Source organism: Lingula anatina, chromosome 6 (assembly GCF_051362555.1).
Source record: "Lingula anatina isolate TDL-2025a chromosome 6, LinAna3.0, whole genome shotgun sequence".
Lineage (NCBI taxonomy): Eukaryota > Metazoa > Brachiopoda > Lingulata > Lingulida > Lingulidae > Lingula > Lingula anatina.
The window spans coordinates 3,263,019-3,287,022 of NC_141772.1; the positions used below are offsets into that span (position 1 = coordinate 3,263,019).

The 24,004-nt window shown below is 37.3% G+C and overlaps 4 protein-coding genes across 5 annotated transcripts; 2 read left to right on the plus strand and 2 right to left on the minus strand.

Annotated features, from left to right (window-relative positions):
- Positions 1–406: 406 nt before the first annotated feature.
- On the plus strand, positions 407–7,155 carry LOC106167011 (uncharacterized). Of its 2 annotated transcripts, none has more exons than XM_013545680.2 (12): positions 407–1,075; positions 1,788–1,979; positions 2,654–2,796; positions 3,085–3,268; positions 3,480–3,595; positions 3,729–3,831; positions 4,167–4,379; positions 4,667–4,856; positions 5,613–5,831; positions 6,132–6,271; positions 6,605–6,725; positions 6,909–7,155. In XM_013545680.2, the coding sequence occupies exons 1-12, from the start codon at positions 1,009–1,011 to the stop codon at positions 6,970–6,972; spliced, it is 1,752 nt and encodes a 583-aa protein (XP_013401134.2). In that variant the 5' UTR covers positions 407–1,008; the 3' UTR covers positions 6,973–7,155. The 2 variants fall into 2 exon arrangements, with proteins under 2 accessions (XP_013401134.2, XP_013401136.2); XM_013545682.2 differs by having other exon boundaries at positions 3,498–3,595.
- Positions 7,156–7,161: 6 nt separating this feature from the next.
- Positions 7,162–10,881, minus strand: LOC106167012 (glycoprotein-N-acetylgalactosamine 3-beta-galactosyltransferase 1). The gene is made up of 4 exons (XM_013545684.2): positions 10,545–10,881; positions 8,591–9,097; positions 8,044–8,210; positions 7,162–7,549 (listed from the first exon to the last, which is right to left on the minus strand). Exons 1-4 carry the CDS (start codon positions 10,795–10,797, stop codon positions 7,427–7,429), a joined length of 1,050 nt encoding a protein of 349 aa, XP_013401138.1. The 5' UTR covers positions 10,798–10,881; the 3' UTR covers positions 7,162–7,426.
- A 1,781-nt stretch (positions 10,882–12,662) lies between these two features.
- On the plus strand, positions 12,663–15,554 carry LOC106167013 (uncharacterized). Its single transcript, XM_013545685.2, has 2 exons — positions 12,663–13,066; positions 14,325–15,554. Exons 1-2 carry the CDS (start codon positions 12,886–12,888, stop codon positions 14,795–14,797), a joined length of 654 nt encoding a protein of 217 aa, XP_013401139.2. The 5' UTR covers positions 12,663–12,885; the 3' UTR covers positions 14,798–15,554.
- Positions 15,555–17,474: 1,920 nt separating this feature from the next.
- Positions 17,475–23,305, minus strand: LOC147760999 (glycoprotein-N-acetylgalactosamine 3-beta-galactosyltransferase 1-like). Its single transcript, XM_087015839.1, has 4 exons — positions 23,030–23,305; positions 21,076–21,582; positions 20,310–20,476; positions 17,475–19,697 (listed from the first exon to the last, which is right to left on the minus strand). Exons 2-4 carry the CDS (start codon positions 21,566–21,568, stop codon positions 19,575–19,577), a joined length of 783 nt encoding a protein of 260 aa, XP_086871965.1. The 5' UTR covers positions 21,569–21,582; positions 23,030–23,305; the 3' UTR covers positions 17,475–19,574.
- Between the last annotated feature and the right edge of the window lie 699 nt (positions 23,306–24,004).

The following is a 24,004-nucleotide window of genomic DNA, read 5'->3' on the forward strand; positions in this document are numbered from 1 at the left end:
TTGTAGTGGAGATAGAGATCCACCGGACTCTGCTCGTTACAGTGAAAATTGAATTTATAATGCAAAAGTATTGCATGCGTATCAGGTCATACATGTAGAAATTCACTGTAATCTGTTCAAAAATATGCCCTGTCACGTAATTATATGAAAATGGAACGCAAAATAATACAACACAACTGACTGCGTCTCTTTTATAATAATAATAATAATAATAATAATTTATTGAGCACTAAAATGTTTCAGTACATTTTGCAGGCCCTCTAAACTACTTGTGTTTTATTATTAGAGATCACATCAGTTACTTTTATATTAAATTCTTAATACCTTGCCTGCTGTCACACTGGTCAGGTACTTGCACTAATCGGCAACTAATGACAGTGCACTGACTACTTTTTAAATGAGGTCAAACAGGGTGTCGTCATAACGTGAACGTCTTCCCTGTCAATTACACCGCAGGCGAAAATTGTCACTCCACGCACGCATAAGGTTTATAGCTACAAGTGCGTTTCATACGAGCAAAAACGACCCAGTCACACAGCGCCGATGATACAGTTGAATTATCCAACGTTGAGGAATATCCATCATTTTGGTAATTAATGCGCTGTTTGGTGACAAGAAAAACAGCGGAGTGAGTGCCTAGTGCATGTGCATGACGTCACGCCACAGTGCGTCTTGAGTTAGACGCGCAAGGCTTGACTTAAATTTAGCAAAAGTATCTATATCCTCTCAAACCTCCAGCGATCCTGCCCGGTGGGAATACGAGGACCAAAATCAGCCGACATACGACCAACGGCGAATGGCGTATATGTGGTGAATATCAACCAAGAAGGTTCCCTATCGAATATGTATTCGGAAATGAAGTCATCATATGAATATGAGAAGAAAACAGGGACCCCTTGAACTGAAAAAGGCGGGTAGCAATTGAAAGAAAGGATTCATCGAAAAAAAAAAGACGTAACCCTGGAGGATAAAAAACGTATTTTAGGTCTTCAAAGATGGGATGTTAAGATGCTACAATTGCACGGACTTGCCTTTATTACTCTCGCCTGTTTGTCAAGCCAGTCTGAGGAGACAGGTAAAATGAGGTCGTGATGTTTTATGTATTTATATCCACAACGGTCTGATAAATGGCCCTAATATGCATAGGTGGTCGATTTTATTCTTTTGTGTTTATTTTTCTTATACTGTTATGAACATCTCAAAATGAATAAGAGATGAATAACAATTAGGCAGATTGGAATGGAAAAGTTCACAAGAATACACAGTATATGAAATGTAGGCGATCCCATTCCGAGCTCTTTAATATTCATATTATATTATCTTCAGGCAATGGTGCAAATATTTATATCGTTTGTTCATAAGGTACCCTGTATATGGCAGTGAAATGCTGCGCTCCACTTGCTTCGTTTGTTTTCTGAAATAATCTAGTGTAGCGAAGGGGAGGACGTCGCTATAAAGTATGATTTTCAGAGACAGTGAAAACTCACCTCTCTACTATTAAGCATTTCAAAAACGAAAAGCAAGAACCATATGCATCCTTCCAGAATAAAATAAGTAGGCCTACAATCGCGAATTGTGCAATGCATCTAAAGTTTTTAGCGACATCTTTCAACTTAAATTTCTGTCGAACTAAATAGACAGGGAAAATTTGTAAGATTAGACAAGCAAAGACAGGAAAATGATATGAATGTATGCATTATTGGATTCAAGGAAGTAGATAATAAAGATCTACTTCCTGGAGTGAATTGAACTGCGATTTGATAACCTTACACCCTCCATTTGGTCAGGTAGACACACCAAGCGGTTTCAAATTGAACAAGGTGTCCTAGCAACAGAACATTTCGTTGGGACAAAACGTGAAAATGAAACGTTTAGTATCATCGACCGTATGGCGCACTGGAGAGTCCCAGGGATGTCACTGGCCGTTATGACGCACGAGGAGGTGAAATGGGCGGCTGGCTATGGTCACGTGACAAACGGTAAGCTGTCGTCTGCTGTACAAAACTTCCATGACAAAAACAGGCGCGTTCCTACAGTCTAACGCTTTTTTGGTTAAAACTATCGTGTATCTGGTTTGGAATTACCTTTTCAAATAAATTACCTGGGTATATGGCCTTATTCTGGTTTTACCTATTCTCAGACCGCAGTGGATTCCAATAGTGAATTTACGTGGGGTTGTGGACATAGCGGGCACATGCGACTCCCCCTACCCGGCTACTTAGGTGCCCACTTCTGCCCCTTAACACTATTACGTATGAAAATAAACAAAAATCAAGCAATTCATCCATACCTGTGCACATAACTAAACTAAAATAAAATTGTCCCCTTCAATTGTTATAAAATTGTTATGTTGTGATAGGCATTTTACCCTGGTGCCTTCCCTCCCCCGCAAGCAATAACCTGGATCCATACTAGGATACTAGATAAGTTTTCTATCCTAGATCCATAGGATTCTCCAAGAAATGAAAAACAGAAATGCATCATAATATTTTATATTTTTCAAACTTAAGAGATGTGACATTATTTACATACAATTTATACCCTTGGCCACATAAACATGCTTGCGTATTTGAGATACGGAAAGGTGCCGTCTTTTAAGCATGTTTATATACTGTTTCTGCCACGCTCTCACGATAAACCATTACCTCACTAGGTGGTGTTGCAGTCGACACCAACACGTGGTTCCAGATTGGTAACATCAATGAAATGGTGACAGAAGCTTTAGTCATGCAACTATGGGCAAATGGGACTCTGAATCTAGATGAAGACGCCAATACATATCTTACCACATGGCAGGTACTAGTAGGATATCCAGATCATAATTTTAATGATCATCTCGAGGTCATTTTCACAAGGAAAGTACAATAATTTCCGAAAAGAGTTTCGTATACATATTGCCTTTATATTGGCTGCTACGTGGTTTGCTTTAATTCTTATAAATTCATTACAGAACATATTACGTTAATAATTTTAACCTTTATTGCGATAACTGAAAGATAGCTAGATTTTTTTTAAAATTTTGCTTTTTTTAATCAATCCATTTATCAATTATTTTCATCATTATTCATTTATTTATTTATGCAGATTTCTAGCGGAATGTCCGCTGGTTCACCCGTAACAGTTCGAGAGTTACTCAGTCAAACACGGAGTTTGGAGCCCCAGTGTTTCAAGGGCCACAACGGAAATTACCGGTTGGTAAGCACTGACCATGTATTGGACAGCACACGGCCAGGACACAATGAACCAGTGAAACAACCCCTCGAACCAGGTACTAATGTGATAGAAATGAAAGTCTGTTATTTTCAAATGGAAGTATGCATTTTTCCAACTCGTGGCTTTTATACAATAATAAATATAGACGAAGGTAATCTTGGAAATATAACAAGTCATTGCTAGCACTTAAAAATATATTATTATTATTATTATTATTATTATTATTATTATTATTATTATTATATAAAGATATTTTGCCTACTTAGTTTTAACCTCTGGCTCAGGTTCCCCCCAAGTACATTCTGGTGGAAGCCTTGTGGTGCTGCAAAAAATTCTGGAAGACATTTATCAAAAGCCGTTTGCCATCTTAGCTCAAAACGAGGTATGAAATTGTTTAAGACTTTCTGTTTGTAATTCATATTTGGTCATTTACAAGAATGTTCAATTTATTATGTCGTGTTTAGACGAACTGACATCATCAATATTTCACCACTGCGGTGTTTCTGGGATTCCAGCTCTTAACCAATGGTATGTCCGAAAGCACCCTCCCCGACCTTGACATTGGTAATGTGGCACGTGGTCACTCCTGTCACGAAGAAAAAGCTGCCGAGGTTCAAGGTAAAGGGTCCTTCAGCCCAGCAAAAGTTCATCTTTCTTATTGATAAAGAGCTTCATTCAATGAGATCATACAAGTGATCATTGTGCGCACAGCGTATTATGCGTGTCTTAAACACCCGAATTCTGTGAACATTTTGAGTTTTCCAACATTCAAAACATTTCAATATCATTACACTGAAAATCATGCACATACACACACAATTTCGAACTCTGAGGAGCAAACCGAATAGCTCTGTATCTAGGATTAAGTTCACGTGTTAATTAAGATATGAATGATCAAATTTTAATCTTAAAATCTCTAGAATCTTAGACGACACGTCAGTTTCAATTTTCAGACAGAAGGAGAGCACACCCAAAAGAATGGTGGGTTAACTGTCAAGAAGTGCTGCGGTACTTGTCACACATAACCCGTAGTCTGAAAATCCCTAACAACTCAATATCTAATATACAAATAAAAACAAGCTGGGAAATGTGGACACCTGGTCGCAAGAATGCGGGAAAGATGAACGAATCAGGAGCGACGGTATTTAACGGTTTTTATCATTTAGGTAAGGAATAGTTTTCTGTGGGTGTGTTTGCGTGTGTGTGTGTGTGGGGGGGGGGGGGGGGGAGGGGGGATTGAGCGCGTGCACTAGTTGATGGAATTTTACTGTTGTAGTTGCTTGCTCTACTTCTGCATGATAAATCTATTTTCTTTCGTGGCATAGAGACAAGCTATTTAAATTCTTTGTTTCTGCTTGAAATTGAATGCCGTTTTCAACATCCAACGTCCTTTGAGTCGCATGTACATAAGACAATTTTGTGCAAACCTGTCTGTCTTGTACTTTGCAATCAGGTCATAGTAAGGGGTATTGCTCCTTGGTTGTGGGGACCGGAGACGGAAGGGGCGTGGCTGTCTTCACAAACCAGGACTGTACCTATGGATTATATTTAATAGCAGAAGTCTACAGAACAGTGCTTGTTCAGTATAAGTGGCACGACATCTTGCTGCCTGGGGATTCGGTTTTGGACGTTCTTACCCTACGGTACGTGTCTGCATTATAATGGGGATCTTCAGTACTGTGTTTCGTCATTCGACACAAGAAAAGGAGCCAAGTGAAGCGAAGCTAGCTTTTTGGCGATAGTTGTAATAGTCCATGTGGCGGATATTTTCGTCTTAAAAAGAAAAAAAACTTTAAAATAAAAAACGCATACTTGTTATTGAAAACGGTACAGGCATGGTGAATTTCCCGTGTTTTCTGAAACTCAAGTTGCATGTGACGTGGCTCTTCACTTAACCTTGGACATAATAACGTTTTAAAGATGGTACAAGATTTAATCATCATTTGCTTCACAAGGTTAACAAAAGATTGACCCTCCCCAAAATCATCCCCCCCCCCAAAAAAATAAAACAAAAAAAAAAACAGCGTCTTAATAAGAATCAGTCGAGATAACGAAAATTCTTGCGACTTGGCGTAAAATCAACCGAGATTCTGCGGGATTTAAAGGAGAGTGTGATCAGTTATTAAGACAGTCTAGAGAGTTCAGTGCAACAACTGTTAAAAGCCGATATAATGTTCCCACTGATAAGTTCTTACGAATTGCATGCTATTGCATATAGTGCAAATTCACCTTGTTTTCTGTGTCAGTTTTCTATTGCCCTCTAAGACAACATCTGTTGCATTGACTTTTATCCTTGACGCTGAAAATTACTACGTGATAGGGCCTATATACTGACATAAATTTCAAAGGAGACCACAATGGTTTATAAATATAGAGTTCTACTATATATTTCTTCTCAGCGTGGCGGTAAAGCTGCCTACCAAAAATGACACCAGTTTTGAAGGAACGTACATTCTACCCGATGGAATATTTCCACCTTCCATTGCCCTGGCAAACGTTTCAGCTGGATGTGTTCTAAGGAATGCTTTCAGTTCAGAAGTGGTTGTGACGTCATCCAGGGTTAAGTTTGGAGAGAGGTGTAGTGTGCCCTACTATCCATGTGCCTATAAAAAGGATAGGTAAGGGAGCATGTTTTTCAGACCACGTTTCAGGATTTACGTGTATACGTTACATACCCCGGTACATGTACATGTACTTAGAGATGTTTTGTGACCACGTCGATGTACGATTTTTCGGTTTTCAAAAGATGTTTTTCGGTGTAATGCGAGTATACTTTTTCTAGGAATGCATGTCAAATAATAGACCCCATCCCCACAGATTTTAGATCGATCTATCCCTGTGGGGAGTCTCACTAGATTACTGTCAGCTTAGGCGGCTTAATCTCTGGGAATGCACTCATACACTTCATTTTTTCCCAGATACTGCCCTTTTCTATATGCCTACAATCCAGGCGTCTCAACGACCTTCACCTTTGCACGAGCGTCAGATGACACCATGACGGTGACTGGTATGGTGTTGTACCTACCAGATGGCAGCAAAATTGTCGCTCAAAAAGCAGGTAAAGAAGGTATTGCAGATACTAACGGGCATTCGATTTAATGTATTTTTCGTTATACAATGTGCATTTCCCCCCCATTTATATATAGATTCAACCTTTTATTTTTTTACCAGTATTTATTCATCTTGTTCAAAAATCGTTTTGCTACGTTTTGTATATATTAGACAAGAAGTCTATTTCTTTCACTGTTCTGTAAAATACTTTCTTCCCCCATTTATATACAGATTCAACCTTTTATTTTTTACCAGTATTTATTCATCTTGTTCAAAAATCGTTTTTGTATATAAGACAAGAAGGCTATTCTTTCACTTTTCTTTAAAATTCTTATTACAGAATACGTTAGCAGCCGAAAGATGAAAATTGGTATAATCGCCGGGGCCATTAGCATTATTTTAATTTTTGCAGCTGTTGTAGTTCTTTTTGTTGTGAGGAAGTTGGTGTTCCAAGCACGAAGGTGAGACTTCAATAAAGCCGATTAAACCAGTTTGTGATTCTTGTTGAAGTTTTCAGGAGAATCTCTCTTCTTATGTTCTATTTTAAGGTGTACTGCACAAAGTTAGGCTTTAATGTAGTGTTTAAAGTAAAAGCTTCCTTTTACCGTACATATTAATTTTTAATTTATATTTTATTTTGCCAGCCCCCGAAGAACAAGAAGAAGAGAGTACACTCCATTTAATGATCCTAACGATCTGCTGTTTTGATTCTCTGTGCTGCAATGGTGGAAGTTGAGTCAAGGCAGAATAAATTATCACAGATAATATCTTATGAAATATGATTGTTAAACATCGCATTAGTATATCAATAGCCTTGTTTGACTGAATATCTCATATACATACTAATTATCTGTTAAAATATCGGAATACCATAAAAGAGTTTAAACAAGGTGCACGTGTATGTAATATTTTCATTTATTTTCATCTTGATGACTTCATGGTTTGGCAACAAAGCTAGAAAACGTGTCAGTTTTGGTGTTTCATTTTGCAAAGTTTCACAATATAAGCAAAAATTGGCCTGTATAATCTTTCGATTTATTATTGCTTGTGGATGAGAATAATATGACTTTTCAAGAGGTAATCACTCTGGAGGTAATCACTCTGTTTAGTGCTCCTAGTGCTTCCATCCTGTTGTCAGCAATACACAGAGACAGTCGCATCTTCAGTCGACTTCTTCATTAATTCTTTTGTAATCCATTCGATAAACGTAATACTCAATCTCATACATGACATCGGGCTTGATATAATGAAATGAGATGGGGTACCTGCTACAGCATTCAAAACCCTGGAAAAGATTAAGAAAAAATACAGATCAGCGGTGGTTATTGGTAATGAAGTATATTCTATACTGATGTACACGCAAGAATTGTAAAATATCTAGGACAAAGTTAACATAAAGTAACAGAAGGTACTAGTAATATGTTTTCTTTGGCATGTCTATTAGTCGTTGGACATTTTGTATCTGCAATGATACAAATGTTCGATAAAGAAAAGTTGACATTTGTAGTAAAATCTGTTTAACCAAATTGAGCAAATGTGAAGTATTCAAGGCAATTTTACCAAAAGAAAAGGCCAATTTGTCTAGTTTCGTTTGTAATGCTGTTTTTAACAATACAAGTGCGGGAGGGGTTAGCCCTGAAGGCGTGGGGGGTGAAGGCGGCAGTGGCCCTCTGTAAGCACCACCCCCTTAGTCTGCCTTCGTATCTTCAGGGCCCCATCTATATAAAATATATAATTATCAAATTTAAGATCGGCTGGTGTGGACTTTGTCCTACCCACCTCCACTGCCCCATGAGCGTCTCCCTTCTTATACCAGTCGGCGTAGTGGCCCTTCAGGTGGACATAAGGAGGGAAAATCATAAACCGCTCTCTTCCCAACTCGTCCCGAGTGTCCACCGGTTCGGCACCAACACTTAACAAGCACTTCGCCGTCTTCATGTCCTCGGCTGATGTCCAGAAAACAAATGGCAGATTAAAATACAAAATTAAGTCATAATATTTTGTTGGTTTTAAGCCTATTGCGTGATCAGTGGATACATATTGAAGGTACCCTGGATATGTTACAATGTATAAGGACATAATGTTTATTGAGGGCCTATATTAACTTTTGGACATATTATATAGGGCCTATATTTGGGCCTATTATATAGGGCCTATATTAACTTTTGAACATTTTAACACGTGTCACTTAAACACGTGTCACTTAAATAGATGAAACAATATACAGGTTGTTCCTTATTAAACGACCTATTTTGAATTGAGATGGAATGTAAAAATGGTCATTTTTATGTACCACCCTGTACATGAATGAGATATATAGGCCTACCCTCTCCGTCCTGCAGGCATTTCGGGTCGCTATTAATGGCTTTCGTAACAAGCAATCTGACAGCTTCCCTGCTAAGCACCAACCCTGGACCTCCACTCATATACAAGGACTTCTTAATTCTAGTATCAGCGTTGAATTCCCAATCACTGGGGTAAAACTGGTGTCCATAAAACTCTGCCCTCTTTGGGTCCCTAGATGTTAGATAATGTTTCAAATTTTCTACAATTACGTATGTATCAGGGTCAGCTTTGATAAAGAAATCTGCATCGTTCAGATGATGCTCGTAAATGTATTTCCATGCAGCTTTGGCCTTTTTTGCAATGTGTCCTCTCCCGGGTGGTACACGTAAACCAATTGTTGGGAACGTCTTATTTTCCATGGAGCTCATAAATAATGTGACGTCACATCTTCTCGCCCACGTGTCTCTGACGTGAATAACGCGCTTGTCGAGATCCGGAGGATCAGTAAGTAGCCAACAAAGAACTCTTGGCAGTGGAGGTCCTTTTTCTGTAAGCAAAGGCGAAAAAATGTATTTAATTAGAAAAACATATCCGATAGCAAATCTGTTTTTATATTACAAACATAAAGACGATCAAGACAGGCCTATATTTGCTATGCAGAAATCTAAAGGTAGGCCAAGTACAATCGCGGACCCAGAGAATTTTTCTGACAGTCTTCCATATTATCTTTGTTGATCCATCCTCCATTTTTGACCGTCTTCCGACCAAAAAAAAAAAAAAAAAAAAAAGGTAAACTTGAAAATCTGACCGTCTTTCTGAAGACCCAGAAGGCGGCCTGAATCAGTACCTGCCTACTAATAAGTTGTTTCGCACTCTGTCTATCCCCTTTATTTTTCTTTGGTGTTTCATTCTACCGGAAGGCTACCTCTGTTTTAATATATACGTTTTTTCTTTGGTGCACTGTAACTATCAAGAATCAATCCAATTTTTTGCCCTCTGTCATGTTTCACTTGTTTACTAGTTCGTATTTTTTCAGTTTCAGTGCATTTAATGTGAGTACATCTCCGACTCATCATCCCAAACACCCCTTATCTTTTTCAAGTTTGTTTTTGCAAACACTTTTGATGCAGGATCCCAAAGGGAAAATGAGATGCAATTACTTCGTGATCTGTGATAATTTTATAACAGGTGCTTTTGATTGCTCTTAAAATTCAATCGCTGAAATAATTACAGTAATCAAATATTTTCCCTGGGAATCTTCAATTGCACATAATGGTAGAAAGTAAATTTTTCCATTTGGCAAAAGAAAAATGGGGGGGGGGGGGGGGGAGAAAGGAAAATGACAAGATGACTAAATCTGTTTAAATAGTCATTGCCGTGACTAGAAAAGCATGTTACAGATATTTTCCTAACCAAGCGTCTCTCTAATTGCCGTCTTTAACTATTCAGATTTTTATCTCAAAGCCTGCCTTAATTTTGACCACATAGATGCAAGTGTTCTAAAATTGCTTTTGTTAACGACTCAAGCCAATGTTAAGATTTTAGCAGTACATGCATTCTCTCAATTTGAAGCAGGCGGATAATAAGCGATAGGGATCCGTTTTATTCAAATTACTGGCCAAAAAGAAAGTTAAATAGGGCAAGCATATTTTTAAAAGTTATATATATATACTGGAGAAATGAATTGCTAATCTCCGCCAATAACGACGGTATCCCTCTCCTCTATTTCCTTCACAGATATATCAACAGCAACGCTTTGAAGACGCCAACACACTCACACACAAACACACACACACACACACTTCAACTGTCGCACACACTCCAACTCTCTCTAGTAACCTTTCTCTCTCTCTCTCTCTCTCTCACACACACACACACACACACACACACACATACACACACACACATACACACACACAAACAGCACTTCCTGTGTATATTCTGATTATGAAGAGAAAATATACGTTTAACATCTTTGTTACTTGTATTTTTACCTGGTCTCGAGGCATGCTGGTCCGTATCTATCTCCTCACGAGAACGAGTTAGTAGTCCTTGTATAACCAGTTGTACTGCTATGTTAGATATTACTATGGCGGGTATCACGGTGAAATAGATTTGGCTTCGCCTCATGTTCAATGAAAAAATACTGTATTGGGGGTAGGTGATTTGCCAAATGTTTCCCTCATGCCCCACAGGTGGTTTTCCATATGCATGTATATATTTCTGTGCACGTGTCCATTGCCACATCACATTATTCTAGTCTCTCGTTTGACGAAGACTCTATTTCAAGTTAAATGAGGCCATTGTTCTAGCTTGTACGTACTGTACTTGTTTGAATACCTAATGTATTCGCTAACGCCGGTGAATATGGGCAAAAATGAGGGATAAAGATCTTTGATAATATCCTGTAGAAAATATCTTTAACTTTGTTATGGAACTGATATATTCTAGCTTGGACTCAAAACACTCATTGGTCCAAATGAGCTTTTTTCTTGTAGATATGCATGTTTATGTACATTATTTGACCTAATTCTATAGGACCTCGCATTTTGCGTGACAAATTTCATTAGTGCAGGTCTCGTCGAAAATAAGGGAGGCTGAGCAGCTTAGGAAATCTACGCGGAAGATCGAAGTAAGAGATAGTCAAGGTGCTGAATAAGAGCGATAAATATCTACTGGTACAATCACATGTACATATGGGTCTGTAATACAATCTTTATACACAAACATGTAAGTGGAGGGCATTTTTTGAGCTAAAGATAATTTATGTCACAGGCCCCTGTGCACGTTCGTATTGCGGAAAAAGTTTGAAGTCGGTAAGGTATGGTTGCGCTTCTCTTAACTTTAAATATTGACATATTTTTTTTTGTTCATGTATGTCAGTAAATACAGAACAGTTTTCTCTGATCATCTGTAATATACTGCGTCGTTTTTCGAAGCAGTTTTACATAATTTTTTTAATACGAGGTTACACGGGGAAAGTGGAAGGTAATCATTTTAATAGCAGGGAAATTTTGTCACTGCATGGTACCTTTTATGTCGTATGAAACTGAATTTCTGGCATTATAGCTATTAAATATTTTTTGCATGTATCAAAAATGGCTCATGGATGATTTAGTTGTTTTCACTAAAATAAATTTTCTCAATTAAAAGCGTATTTGTGTGAATCTATCTCTATTATATGTGTGTTTTCAAACGGGGCAAGAAGGGAGATTCGAGCCTACGTGATAACGATAACTACAGCATAATTATGCTGCATTTTTAATCGCTTGAAAGGTTTGGCCGTAAGTTTAAGTCGTGTTTGTACTGTTTGTACATTGTACTGAGTTATCATGTTTTATTGTAATATATAGAACGAAAAGAGAAGCCATACGTTCGAAATAACGGATCGAAATAAAGGAGTTTAGCAATCACTTTTAGTGACATAGGAACAAAATTAGAAGCTGTCCTGCTTTACACCTGCCTGAAAAGGGGGGGGGGGGGGCACGGCGATAGATAAAAGTCTGAAGTAAAATTTACGTCAGGAAGTTTTCAAAGCCTTATTTAAAAACAAAAAGAAAGGAGACCCAATGTTGACGCACGCACGCTGTTCATGACAGTGGGTGGGAACCAGTTCAATACGAGCTACATTTTTCTACATTTATTTACTTGGAGATACAGTGTTTGCCGGCAATGAAAGCACAAGGGAATAAAACTGAGAAAAAACTCTCCATTACAGCTGAATCTGAATTTAATTTCGACTTCAACACGCTGGTGATACGTGAAACTTTAACTTTTTAAGAATGCCCTGATGCCCCTGCTTGTTCGGTAAGACAATATGTTGGCGCCCAGCACCAATTGGTATCGGTAAACTGGTAGAGCAGAGGCAGTTGATGTGTTCGACTGTCAAAATGAATGCTTTAGACCTCAATAAAATGGACACAACTGAAATAAACTTTATTAAACAAGCCTTCCAACAGGTGCTCATTGGTTTATGGGCCTATAAATTGAGCGTTTCTGACCTATTTCATGTCATCTACCTACAGTTTGTGCAGTTTCGAGGGCGCCATTTTAATCTCCATCTCTCTCTCTTTCGGCAACTTTTCTTGCGTTACTGATTGATTCGCCTGCGATGCTTGTTCCGATGAAAGTGACAACTATCTATTATTTAATGTTTCATCACTTTCTGGAGTCTGAAGTTACACCAGTGAAACGTATGTCAGTTTTAAGTTGATAAAATGTCCAATAGGAACCCGTCGCGTGGTATACGTTATGGTAATGCCACCAATTATTTACCTTATATGGTAAAGATTGTGCGGGCTGACAGTCACTGCGAGGCTGGGGTGCCGCGTTGATATGTATAAATACGAACCCTCGAAGCACACTTCCTCACCCTACCTCATCCACCGGACACACAGGGACCTAAGAGAGCCCACCAAGGACGCGACAGTTGCAGCAAGAAGCCCCGTACTACTGAACGCCACTATGCACTTGTTCCTGGCTATAGTGCTGTTTGCCAGCCTGGCGGTTACCGAAGGTAAGTTCCAACATGCTTCGTAGGTCGATCTTCTCTTACCAAGGGGTTCCACGAACCTTTGACTGCATTTCCATTTGCAACCTCTTAGAGCGCTTGACCTAACCTAGTGTAGGAACGTTTCCCAGAAAACGAGATTTAAGCAGAGGCCGTAACAGAGATAGTCGCCCATTGTTCCCCGGTCTCTATTCATTTCGACCAATGAGAGACCGGCAAACGCGCTCCACCCCAAAGTGTGTAATGTCCTTTGTAAGAACTGCTTGCTTTTAGCAACTCCAATAAAGTTGTTTTTATTTTTGCTGCAGCTGCCCCCCCCCCCCCTAAAAAAGCCTAAAAGTTGATCTGAAGACGAAATATTTAGTGCACTCCAGTTCAGGATAAACCCATAGCGGTTCATTAAAACAAAGGTTTGGTACGAGTCATAATTTAGTGAGAAACCTCTACTAAATCTCTCGTCCAAAATAGCTGAATAAACAAGGATATGCCCATTTTAAGAAACTGATAACATGCCTGATACAGGTGTCCCATATATGTATATAACAAAGTCACAGTCACCTTAGCCTGTCTATCTATAACAGGGTACCGAGAACTGTCAACTTTATTAATTTCACTCCATCACATTTACAGCAACTTATTCATCCTAGTGTTAGCTGACCTTGCAAGGAATTCAGTTTATTGGAATGTATTTCTGAATAACAAGTTAAGAAAATTCACTAGTTCACTAAAGACACAAAACAACTGGCACATCTACTTTAAAACACTTTTTTTATTATTTTGATAAAGTTAGTTACAGTATTGATAAACAAAGTATCACGTTTTCAATAATTAATATTTTAAATTACAATCCATGTCTGCAAGGTTGTGTCAATGACCAAAATACGACGTTGAGTCAACGTCACATTATGACGGTGTTTTGACGTGGCTGGATCAACGTTTATTTTACGTCGAATTTAGGTAGATCAACAGCAATTCAACGTATCAACCTGTTTTCAACGTTGATCCAACGCGACACTGCCTGCTTGGTGAAGGGTCGTTTTTGTGATCTCTTGGTTTATTAATTAGTTTTTCAGCTTATGTTTTTTTCGCGATTGACCGATGATTTATTCAATCGTTTCATTTGTTGTATGGTTGACTATGTAATTAAATGATTAAATTTGCTATAACTTTAGTAGTTGATTGGTGATTTGATAGTGAAACGACTGGTTTGTATGATAATTTGTCATCCAAATAGTGAATGACTGACTGTTACATTGGTTTGCAGGGGCATACATCAGCCCTCCGTTCCTTCTGAGGCACAGATTTAGCGGCCAATGTTACGCCTATGCTGAATCGTGGTTCTTTGGCATGCATTATGAAACATTCCGTGCAGACGATTGCAGCAAGTCGACATTACTGCGCTGGTATCAGAAGGAAGGGCAATTGGGCTATCTGAAGGTCGAAGGCTCTGACGGACATTGTTTGACTCCCCTCGGTAGTTCGGCTGAACCAGCGGATAATACAGCAATTTTCCCACACCCAAAATGCGATAATGCTGCATTGTTTACAATCGAAGAAGGAGAAGGTCGGATCAAACATTCTGGGGGCAAATATGTTCACACGTCCCCATATAACCAAGAAAAGCCAGGCGTCAATTCCGATTTGATCATACGCGGAGGAACTTCCCAATACAATCAGTTTGACTTTGTTGACAAGCAACTCAATAAAGTTCAGGTTATTCCAAACGATCTGGTGTAGGACACTGGATTATAATCAGAGACCAATCAGTATCCCCAATAAGAAAAATTAGATATTGGTGCAATTGCCTGTGAATCTTATTCATTTAGAATAACTTTATTTTTTTTCTCTCTCTGCTATGCCAAATTTCACGGATTGGGTTTTTGTCTCTTTTTCCACTGTCATTTTCAGTATTCAGATTTTTCTAATAACATACCTATAGAGGTATTTAGCGAACACACAAAGACGTTTATTCTGGTTGGGTTTACGTAATAAACAGTGGAGCATTAAGGTTGCTGTCGCTGAGAATTACACATTCTAAAATATGGTATTTGAATTCAATTCATTATAAACAGTATCACCATAATGAAATCACTTTAAAACCCAAAAATATAGTTCATGATACACGTTTCTCATTTCCATTGCCTTCGTAGTGTACGATTACTACCTTATATTATATTCTATTCTATACGTCAATACCTCAACTTGTAGTCATATTAAGTTATCTTTATTTCTTACTCTGATACCTCTCTTATTTTGGTGGAGGAACCAAAAAATGAGCAAAATGATAAAAAAGGTTCTGATTTTTTCTTAACGGACAGTTGTTCAGCATGGAGGACATCTTTCACTTTTGCTGCACCCAGATTTAGTTTCACCGAGGAGGTCGTTGTTGGGACTCCTTGGTTTGAGACATTTCGATTTTAGACAGTACTTGTAAACTACACTTTACCTGTAAATCCACATATTTGTAATAAAAGTAGAAAGATTCAGGACCACAGACACGTGCTTGACTTGTTTTTTTTTATCACGTCTCTCCGTTTGTTACCCTGAATCCTAATTTTTGCATGTTATTTATTTATTTATTTATTTTGCTTGCCCCTTTTCTTTGGAACAAATTTATTATTATTTAAAGATCTGTTCATGGAAAGTGTTTTTATTACTCTCTTCAAAATGCTCAACAAACAACGCGTACTTAAATTTTTAATAATAAACGTATCAGACCGTGTTTATATTTTTGTAATTATTTAACGGAATAATTTCCAATTGAATTCCTCGTAAATAATTCAGACTTATGATTGCTTGAATAAGGCCTTATAGTTCATGGGCCAAATACCGACCCCCCCCCCCCTTATTGATTTTCGTTCACTATGTCTTTCTAATAGGCCCTTTGCTTGTTGCCATTAAACTGGTGGTGGGTGTGTGTGTGCTACAGCCGTTATCATGGTAACACACGGGATAAAAACTGACAGTTCTGACACCAACAAAATCTAAAATATTTCAAATGCATTGACTAAATGGAATTTAAAATCATTCTCGACATGTAGTCTAAGAAATGCACTAGAAATGATAATTTTTATTTAATTATTAAAGAATTAGAATATCAGAGATATTTTGATGTACCAGTGTAGCCTGGAGTCTCTACTTTTTGCCTAATAGTGCTTGTTCAAGGTGCAATCTTTATATTGAGATGAAAAATCCTGAAATCCAATATGGCTGCCACAAAATATGTCTTTTACATATAGCTGTCCTGTCTGGAAATATGGCAGATTTGTCATCCCAAATTAAAATCTCCATTACTTTTGATGTATTGAATATGAAAACAGAACCGTTTTCAATTACTTGAGTTAATTTGGATTACAGTATGGCTTTCAAATTTCAAAATGGCCGCCAATGATAATGAAATTACATCTTTTTAACCAGTGGACTGAAAAGTGAGAGCTATATTCCTCATTTCATCTAAAGTTTGGATGAGAACTTATTTTCATGATACTGCTCATCACTTCTAGATGTGCGGCCATGTAAAATGATTAAAAAAGAAAGATTAAATGGTCAACAATAACCGAAGACTAGGTAACAGCAAATCTTGATTGGCTTTACAATGAACATTCTTCATTGAAAAAGACTACAACCAAGACATTTCACCTGTTACCAAAAAGCCCTAATCCTGAATATGCAATAAATATGGACAAGTATTTCCATGAAATCAGTGTACAAAGGTCATATTTGATTTTAATTGACTGCACAACTTTTAGAATTATACGTTAATTTCTTGCATTAAAAATTAATACCCTCACTGTTATGGCCAACTGTGGCCATGTTGAATTTTGGAACGGCCAAGCAAATATAATTTGGCCAAAATCTTTTGAAAATTGAAATTCCCAGTGAAATCGCAATAAATAGATATTATTTATATTTTGATAATAGGTTATGTTCATCAGAAAGTGTAAGAGGCATTTTGAAAGGAAAAAGTAACATTTATTCATTTAGCACAGCAATATGTAAACCGTGTTTTGAGATGGGCACCTTGGGTTTCAGGTTTTTACACTAAAAAAAAGGGGGTTTGGAGTAACGGTCACTGTACACAGTAATTATGTAATTCAGATCCGATCAACTTATCCAAAAACCTAACAGTTTTCAATTCTAATGCTAAGTTTACAAAAAGCTAATTAACATGAATCTGCCACTATCTTGGAATGGCTGCCATTTTGGCAATTTAACTATGATATTTTTTCAAATAATTTCATTAATTGCTGAGGCCCAAGTCTAATTTTTTAAAGCTTATAATACACAGAGTTCATATATTTGAAATACATGATAATTTAAAGGTCTCAGACTTTATAATTTAAAAACTCCTGTGTTACTATGGCAACAGCTAAATCTGTCACAACCATAATAATAATAATAATAATAATAATAATAATAATAATAATAAATTTATTTTGAATCTAAAATCCACGATTACATGTTCAGAAGACTTTACATATACATAAAACTATTACTGCAGAATCAATTATTAGGAATAGATAAATAAACAAATTACAGGGCTTAACGAGAAAAAATTAAGAGTATTCTAGATAAAACATACGTTTCATCACATAAAAGCACTTACAGTACATAACTAAATATGTTTGTTAAAAAAAAATAATCAATTCTGGGTAAAAAAAAAAGAACAGCCCTATTTGCACATAGTAAAATTATAAGTAGAACAGCCTTATTTCTTACGGTGCAAATATGCAATTACTACAAAATTTGTAAAATCAACTTAAAAGTTAATTAATCAAAAAATTTCCTGAATAGTTATGTCTTCAATTCTTTTTTAAAATGCTTGGTAGACTCATTTGATCGGATTTTCAGTGGTTATAAATTCCATTCCTTTGGACCTGATGATTTAAAAGAAATGTCACCATAAGTTTTAGGCGCATTTTTACCAGCTTATATAAGTAACAATTTGTCTACAGACCGCACGTTTCTTGCTGGGACATAGTGAGTGACTAATTCACTAAGTAGATCGGTGCAACTTTGTAAAAAGCGTCATGAACAAAGACTAGAAATTTAAATAAAATACTGGCTTGCAGAGGTAGCTAATGTAACTCTTTTAAAACTGGGATGATACGGAAACTCATGGATGTACGGGTTGATAATCTAGCTGAGATGTTCTGAATACGCTGCAGTCTTTTAATCTTTTTTTTTTTTTTTTTTTTTGACAACCATAAAATAGAATTACAGTAACCCAATCTAGACGTTACTAAACAATTTGTAACTGTAGCTGCAGCAGAGTCAGATAGGTGATTACGAATTACGCATATGTTCCTAATGTTAAATACTGCTGACTTGCATATGCTAGCAATTTGATTATTCATAGGAAGAGTTCTATCTAAAAAAGACCAAGATATCTTAGCATGGGGCGTTGGCTTTATGATACTGGATCCAATTTTGAGTTCAACTTTTTTCTGATATTTTTTGATTATGTGGCTGGGTTACAACTAAAAGTTCAGATTTTCCATCATTGATTTTGAACTTATTTCTTATCAATCACCCTCGTAGATCATCAATACACTTAGACAGCTTTTCAATTGATTCATTAGGATTGTTTTACATTACAGCATGTAAAAATTTGCGTATCATCAGCATAGATGTGATAGTCAAAACTGTGATGTCTCAATATGGCCCCAATGGGTAATGTATACAGCTACATCCAAAAAGCTAGAGGTCCAAGAACACTACCTTGAGGTGAACCAAAAGCTAACTCTGATACATTTGACAATATTCCATTAATTAAAACCTGTTGTGAGCGACCTGTAAGATAAGAGCGTAAAAGACTAAGTGCAGAGTCCCTGATATCAACATCATCTTCGGGAAAAGATAAAAATAGTTCATGATCGATTGTATCAAAAGCTGCAGACAGGACAAATAAGACTAAAAGAATCATTGAGTGTTCATTGACTCCACACGGGAGATCACTTTTTTATTCTTAGCAGTGGTGATTCAGTACTGTGTCTGGCCTAAATGTGATAGTAATCTTGCAGCAATGACCCTTTCAACGGTTTTTGATAGAAACGAGAGGTTAGACACAGATCTGTAATTTCCAAATGTATCAGTGTCTAGAGATGGCTTTTTTAGTAGGGCTTGAACCACACCTTTCTTGAGTTGACCAGTGAAAGAACCAGAAACAAAACTAGTACTGATGATGTGTGTTATCAGGTTGATGACAGCAGGGAGTATCTGAACCATGGGCGCTGTCGACATTGGATCAAGTATGCATGACGTCTTCTTAGAATTGTTAATTATTTTTGTAATGTAATATTTTCATCTTGATGACTTCATGGTTTGGCAACAAAGCTAGAAAACGTGTCAGTTTTGGTGTTTCAACTTCAAAGTTTTACAATTAAAGCAAAAATAACCTTTCGACTAATTATTTCCTGTGGGAGAAAAAAATCTTTTCAAGGGGTAAGCACTCTGTATACTGCTCCTAGCGCTTCCATCCTGTTGTCAGCAATACACAGAGCCAGCCGCATCTTTAGTCGACTTCTTCATTAATTCTTTTGTAATCCATTCGATAAACGTAATACTCAATCTCATACATGACAACGGGCTTGATATAATGAAATGAGATGGGGTACCTGCTACAGCATTCAAAACCCTGGAAAAGATTAAGAAAAAATACAGATCAGCGGTAGTTATTGGTAATGAAGTATATTCTATACTGATGTACACGCAAGAGTGCTAAAATATCAAGGCCAAAGTTAACATAAAGTAACAGTAGGTACTAGTAGTATGTTTTCGTCGGGATGTCTAGGTTGAACGTTTTGAATCTGCAATAATACAATTGTTCAATAAAGAAAAGTTGACATTTGTAGTAAAATCTGTTTAACCAAATTGAACAACAGTGTAGTAAACGGGGCAATTTTACAAAAAAATAAAAATAAAATAATAAATAAATAAATAAATAAATGAATAAATAAATAAAAAATAATAAATATAATAATAATAATAATAATAATAATAATAATAATAATAATAAATAAAAAATAAAATAAAATAAATGGCGAATTTGTCTAGTTTCGTTTGTTATGCTGTTTTTAACAATACAAGGGCGGGAGGGGTGAGCTCCGAAGGGGTGGGTGTGGAGGAGGCAGTGGCCCGCTGTAAGCACCACCCCCTTAGTCTGCCTTCGTATCTTCAGGGCCCCATCTAAATAAAATATATAATCATAAAATTTAAGATCGGCTGGTGTGGACTTTATCCTACCCACCTCCACTGCCCCATGAGCGTCCCCCTTTTTATACCAGTCAGCGTAGTGGCCCTTCAGGTGGACATAAGGAGGAAAAATCATAAACCGCTCTCTGCCCAACTCGTCCCGAGTGTCCACCGGTTCGGCACCAACACTTAACAAGCATTTCGCCGTTTTCATGTCCTCGGCTGATGTCCAGAAAACAAATGGCAGATTAAAATACTAAATCAAGTCAGAATATTTTTTGTTGATTTTAAGCCTATTGCGTGATCAGTGGATATATATATATATATATATATATATATATATATAGAAGGTACCCTGGATATGCTACATGTGTAAGAACATAATGTTTATTGAGACAGAATATATGTTTGAAGCTAATAGAACGGTGCAATGTGACATCTTCTCTACCACAATCTATCTCCTGTATTTCCAATTTGTGTGATTATGAATACAGTTGCCTATAAAGACTGCTTGGATTTTCACGTATACTTTAAGGTTATAAATGTTGTTAAAATATGCTGGGCAAATACCGTCATGCGGATTTCATTAGAAATATATATATTGACTATTGAACATTTTAACACGTGTCACGTAAACATACTGGTATGTGTCAGCTGTAACGAAAAGAGATCTGTTAGAGATATGCAACTTGAATAATAATAGGTTAAAAAGATGAAACGATATACAGGCTGTTCCTTATACAACGACCTATTTTGAATTGAGATGGAAAGCAAAAATGGTCGTTTTTATGGACCACCCTGTACATGTATGAAATACATACCCTCTCCGTCCTGCAGGCATTTCGGGTCGCTGTTAATGGCTTTCGTAACAAGCAATCTGACAGCTTCCCTGCTAAGCACCAACCCTGGACCTCCACTCATATACACGGACTTCTTAATTCTAGTATCAGCGTTGAATTCCCAATCACTGGGGTAAAACTGGTGTCCATAAAACTCTGCCCTCTTTGGGTCCCTAGATGTTAGATAATGTTTCAAATTTTCTACAATTACGTATGTATCAGGGTCAGCTTTGATAAAGAAATCTGCTTCGTTCAGATGATGCTCGTAAATGTATTTCCATGCAGCTTTGGCCTTTTTTGCAATGTGTCCTCTCCCGGGTGGTACACGTAAACCAATTGTTGGGAACGTCTTATTTTCCATGGAGCTCATAAATAATGTGACGTCACATCTTCTCGCCCACGTGTCTCTGACGTGAATAACACGCTTGTCGACATCTGGAGGATCAGTAAGTAGCCAACAAAGAACTCTTGGCATTGGAGGTCCTTTTTCTGTAAGCAAAGGTGAAATAATGTGTTTATATAGAAAAACATATCAGATAGCAAATCTGTTTTTATACTCCAAACATAAAGACGATCGAGATAGATTTGCTATGCATAAATGTAAACGTAGGACAGGGGCGGATCCAGAGAATTTTTCTGACAGTCTTCCATATTACGTTTGTTAATCCATCCTCCATTTTTGACCGTCTTCCGACAGAAAGAACAGATACCCGACGATGTAAACTTGAAAAGCTGACCGTCTTCCGATCTCAGAAGACGGCCTGAATCAGTACCTGCCTAATAATAAGTTGTTTCGCACTCTGTCTATCCCCTTTATTTTTCTTTGGTGTTTCATTCTACCGGTAGTCTACCCCTTTTTTTTTTTTTTTTTTTTTTTTTTTTTTTTTTTTTTGTATACGTCTTTCTTGGGTGCACTGCAACTATTAATAAATCAACCATTTTTTTTGGCCCTCTGTCATGTTTCACTTGTTCACTCGTTCGTATTTTTCCAGTTTCAGTGCAGTTATTATGAGTACATCTCTGACTCATCATCCCAATCACCCCTTGTCTTTTTGAAATTTGTTTTTGAAAACACTTTTGATGCGGGATCCCAAAGGGAAAATGAGATGAGATTACTTCAACAGGATAATTTTATCACAGGTGCTTTTTATTTCTCTTAAAATTCAATCATTAAAATAATTACAGTAATCAAATATTTTCCCTGGGAATCGTCAATTGCGCATTTTGGTAGATAGTAAGATTTTCCATTTGGAGGGGGGGGGGGAGAAAGGAAGACGACAAGATGACTAAATCTGTTTGCATAGTCATTACCTTGACTAGAAAAGTATGCTTACGTTACAGATATTTCCCTAACCAGCCGTCTCTGTAATTGCAGATTTTTATAAGTCTCAGATTTGTATCTCAAAGCCTGCCTTAATTTTGACCACATAGATGCAAGTGTTCAAAAATTGCTTTTGTTAACGGCTCAAGCCAATGTTAAGATTTTAGCAGTGCATGCATTCTCTCATTATGATGCAGGCGGAATGCGACTACCTGTACAATAAGTGGTAGATAGTCGTTGGGATCCGTTTTATTAAAATCACTGGCCGAAAAGAAAGTTAAACAGGGCAACCATATTTTTAAAAGTTATACTGGAGAAATGAATTGTAGATCTCCGCTAATAACGAACGGTACCCCCCCCCCCCCACCCCTATTTACCTTACAGATGTATCCACAGCAGCGCTTCGCGGGCGCCAACACACTTCCACACACAAACACACTCACTTTAACTGTCGCACACACTCCAACTCTCTCTAGTAACCTTTCTCTCTCTCTCTCACACACACACACACACACACACACACACACACACACACACACACACAGCACTTCCTGTGTATATTCTGATTATGAAGAGAAAATATACGTTTAACATCTTTGTTACTTGTATTTTTACCTGGTCTCGAGGCATGCTGGTCCGTATCTACATGTATCTCCTCACGAGAACGAGTTAGTAGTCCTTGTATAACCAGTTGTACTGCTATGTTAGATATTACTATGGCGGGTATCACGGTGAAATAGATTTGGCTTCGCCATGTTCAATGAAAAAATACTGTATTGGGGGTAGGTGATATGCCAAATGTTTCCCTCATGCCCCACAGGTGGTTTTCCATATGCATGTATATATTTCTGTGCACGTGTCCATTGCCACATGACATTATTCTAGTCTCTCGTTTGACGAAGACTCTATTGCAAGTTAAATGAGGCCATTGTTCTAGCTTGTACGTACTGTACTTGTTTGAATACCTAATGTATTCGCTAACGCCGGTGAATATGGGCAAAAATGAGGGACAAGATCTATGATAATATCCTGTAGAAAATATCTTTAACTTTGTTATGGACCTGATATATTCTAGCTTGGACTAAAAACACTCATTGGTCCAAATGAGCTTTTTTCTTTTAGATATGCATGTTTATGTGCATTATTTGACCTAATTCTATAGGACCTCGCATTTTGCGTGACAAATTTCATTAATGCATGTCTCGCCGAAAATAGGGGAGGCTGAGCAGCTTAGTAAATCTACGCGGAAGATCGAAGTAAGAGATAGTCAAGGTGCTGAAAAAGAGCTATAAATATCTACTGGTACAATCACATGTACATATGGGTCTGTAATACAATCTTTATACACAAACATGTAAGTGGAGGGCATTTTTTGAGCTAAAAATAATTTATGTCACAGGCCCCCTGTGCAAGTTCGTATTGCGGAAAAAGTTTGAAGTCGGTAATCTATGGTTGGGCTTCTCTAAACTTTAAACATTGACTTATTTTTCTTGTTCATGTTCAATTAGTACAGAAGAGAACAGTTTCTCTGATCATCTGATATATCCTGCGTCGTTTTTCAAAGCAGTTTTACGAAATTATTTTTAATAC